This window comes from Caenorhabditis briggsae (assembly GCF_000004555.2).
Source record: "Caenorhabditis briggsae complete genome, chrII, whole genome shotgun sequence".
NCBI lineage: Eukaryota > Metazoa > Nematoda > Chromadorea > Rhabditida > Rhabditidae > Caenorhabditis > Caenorhabditis briggsae.
The window spans coordinates 14,668,917-14,671,732 of record NC_013486.2 but is presented as its reverse complement, the minus strand read 5'-3'; the positions used below and the strand labels follow the sequence as shown (position 1 = coordinate 14,671,732).

Sequence of the window (2,816 nt, the reverse complement as noted above, 5' to 3'; positions counted from 1 at the left end):
AAATTCAGGAAATTCAGAAACTCAGAAATTCAGAAATTCAGAAACTCAGAAATTCAGAAATTCAGAAACTCAGAAATTCAGAAATTCAGAAATTCAGAAATTCAGAAATTCAGAAATTCAGAAATTCAGAAATTCAGAAATTCAGAAATTCAGAAATTCAGAAATTCAGAAATTCAGAAATTCAGAAATTCAGAAATTCAGAAATTCAGAAATTCAGAAATTCAGAAATTCAGAAATTCAGAAATTCAGAAATTCAGAAATTCAGAAATTCAGAAATTCAGAAATTCAGAAATTCAGAAATTCAAAAATTCAGAAATTCAGAAATTCAGAAATTCAGAAATTTAGAAAAAGATGCGGAGCTTAATTTACCAATGGTTGAAAATGTGAAAATGAACCAAAAAGGGGGTTTCCCAAAACATTTATTTTTCCAAATGACGCTATTTTTGTCAACATGTTTGTCTCCTTTCCCTCTGTCCCAAAAAACGAGAGACTCAGCAAACAATACAATCATTGGAGAGAAATAGACGACCAGAGATCTGGTAAACAAACAAATATATAGCATATGGGGTGGGGAAGAGAACATTTTCTGTTTTTTGAAAATTGCTATTTTGATTGGTCTACTGTGTTTTTTGATGTATTAATGACCAGTTGGCTAATGGGAATTTTGAAAAAAAAAAGTCTGAAAATAAATTCAAAAATCTGTAAAGTCGTAAATTTTGAAGTTTGGAAATTTTGAAATAGGCGCACCGAAGGCGCACCAGCTTGCTGTGATCAAACTCTTTATCAGTCAGTTGATAACTTTCTGACATATATCAAAAACGTGTCAACTGATAAAATATTAATGATATTATGGTAAACAATTTATCAGTTGACAACTTTTATATATCTTTCGAAGTAACCGAGATAAAATGACTCAAAGTTCAATCACTTTTTGTTCAAAAAGCGAAAATTCTCAAGTGGTTTTTTTAAAGCGTGGTGAAAAAATATGGAAATAAAAAAAATCCACGTAGTACAAAAAAAAAAAAAAAATATATATATAAATTCTAGATTTAAAAAAAAATACGTGCCCCCGATGGCCCATTGACCTCAGGAAGATTACTATAAAGGAAGAGGGAAGTGGAGGGAAGAATCAGTTCTCCCCTTCCCTGGAGCCTGGAGCCTGGAGCCTGGAGCCTGGAGCCTGGAGCCTGGAGCCTGGAGCCTGGAGCCTGGAGCCTGGAGCCTGGAGCCTGGAGCCTGGAGCCTGGAGCCTGGAGCCTGGAGCCTGGAGCCTGGAGCCTGGAGCCTGGAGCCTGGAGCCTGGAGCCTGGAGCCTGGAGCCTGGAGCCTGGAGCCTGGAGCCTGGAGCCTGGAGCCTGGAGCCTGGAGCCTGGAGCCTGGAGCCTGGAGCCTGGAGCCTGGAGCCTGGAGCCTGGAGCCTGGAGCCTGGAGCCTGGAGCCTGGAGCCTGGAGCCTGGAGCCTGGAGCCTGGAGCCTGGAGCCTGGAGCCTGGAGCCTGGAGCCTGGAGCCTGGAGCCTGGAGCCTGGAGCCTGGAGCCTGGAGCCTGGAGCCTGGAGCCTGGAGCCAGCGCATATACACATGGACATGGCCCATTTATGAACCATTCTGAGGTTTATAAGAATGTTCATCTACGAAGTTCAAGATAATGGATTCAAAATTTAAACAATGTCTGCCAATCAGACAATTCATGAAGGGAGCGTGTTCTGCATAATTCAGACTGAAAATAAGGAAACGGAGCTTCAGAAGTTATTGATATTGACTTTTTTGTTTCTGAAATTAGTATATTAATAAATAAATGAAGTTTCATCGCTGTATTTCTCTATCTGTCCGCACATTTTCAATAAAGAGTGAAGAGAGGAGCAACGAAGGAGTAAAAACTAGGGCAAGTCGCGCCGAAAGCGCACCAGCCAGGTGTTTGAGCGCCGGAGGCGCGGAACACAGGCTGGTCATGAAATAAAAAAATTCAAAACTGCAAGTGGAAAATTGCGATAAAAGGATTCTGAAAATTTTCGAACTTCTGATTTCTGAATTTCCCATTTTCTGAGATTCTGAGATTCTGAGATTCTGATTTTCTGAATTTCAGAATTTCAGAATTTCTGAATTTCTGAATTTCTGAATTTCTGAATTTCTGAATTTCTGAATTTCTGAATTTCTGAATTTCTGAATTTCTGAATTTCTGAATTTTGGAATTTCTGAATTTCTGAATTTCTGAATTTCTGAATTTCTGAATTTCCGAATTTCTGAATTTCTGAATTTCTGAATTTTTCAATTTCTGAGATTCTGAGATTCTGAGATTCTGATTTTCTGAATTTTGGAATTTCTGAATTTCAGAATTTCTGAAGTTCTAAACTTCTGAATTTCTAAACTTCTGAATTTCTGAATTTCTGAATTTCTGAATTTCTGAATTTCTGAATTTCTGAATTTCTGAATTTCTGATTTTCTGAATTTTGGAATTTCTGAATTTTGGAATTTCTGAATTTCTGAATTTCTGAATTATGGAATTTCTGAATTTCTGAATTTCTGAATTTCTGAATTTCTGAATTTCTGAATTTCTGAATTTCTAAATTTCTGAATTTCCGAATTTCTGAATTTCTGAATTTCTGAATTTCTGAATTTCTGAATTTCCGAATTTCTGAATTTCCGAATTTCTGAATGTTCAGGAATCCAGGAACTGCCAAATTTTACAAAATACCAAAAGAATTTCAAAACTCCATAAAAATTTTCTCAAAGTTTTCGATTTTTTAGGAATCCCGAAAAAATGTTGGGAATTCTAAAAATTCTGGACATTTGAAAGGTCCCAATATTTCACAAAATC

At 37.0% G+C, this 2,816-nt stretch overlaps 1 protein-coding gene across 1 annotated transcript; it reads right to left on the bottom strand.

Moving 5' to 3' along the window:
- Positions 1–1,049: 1,049 nt before the first annotated feature.
- Positions 1,050–1,568, bottom strand: CBG20455 (the record flags this gene model as incomplete). The annotated part of the gene is made up of 1 exon (XM_002632022.1): positions 1,050–1,568. A coding segment is annotated over one exon (519 nt), but the record flags the coding sequence as incomplete, so codon positions are not given.
- Positions 1,569–2,816: the final 1,248 nt, after the last annotated feature.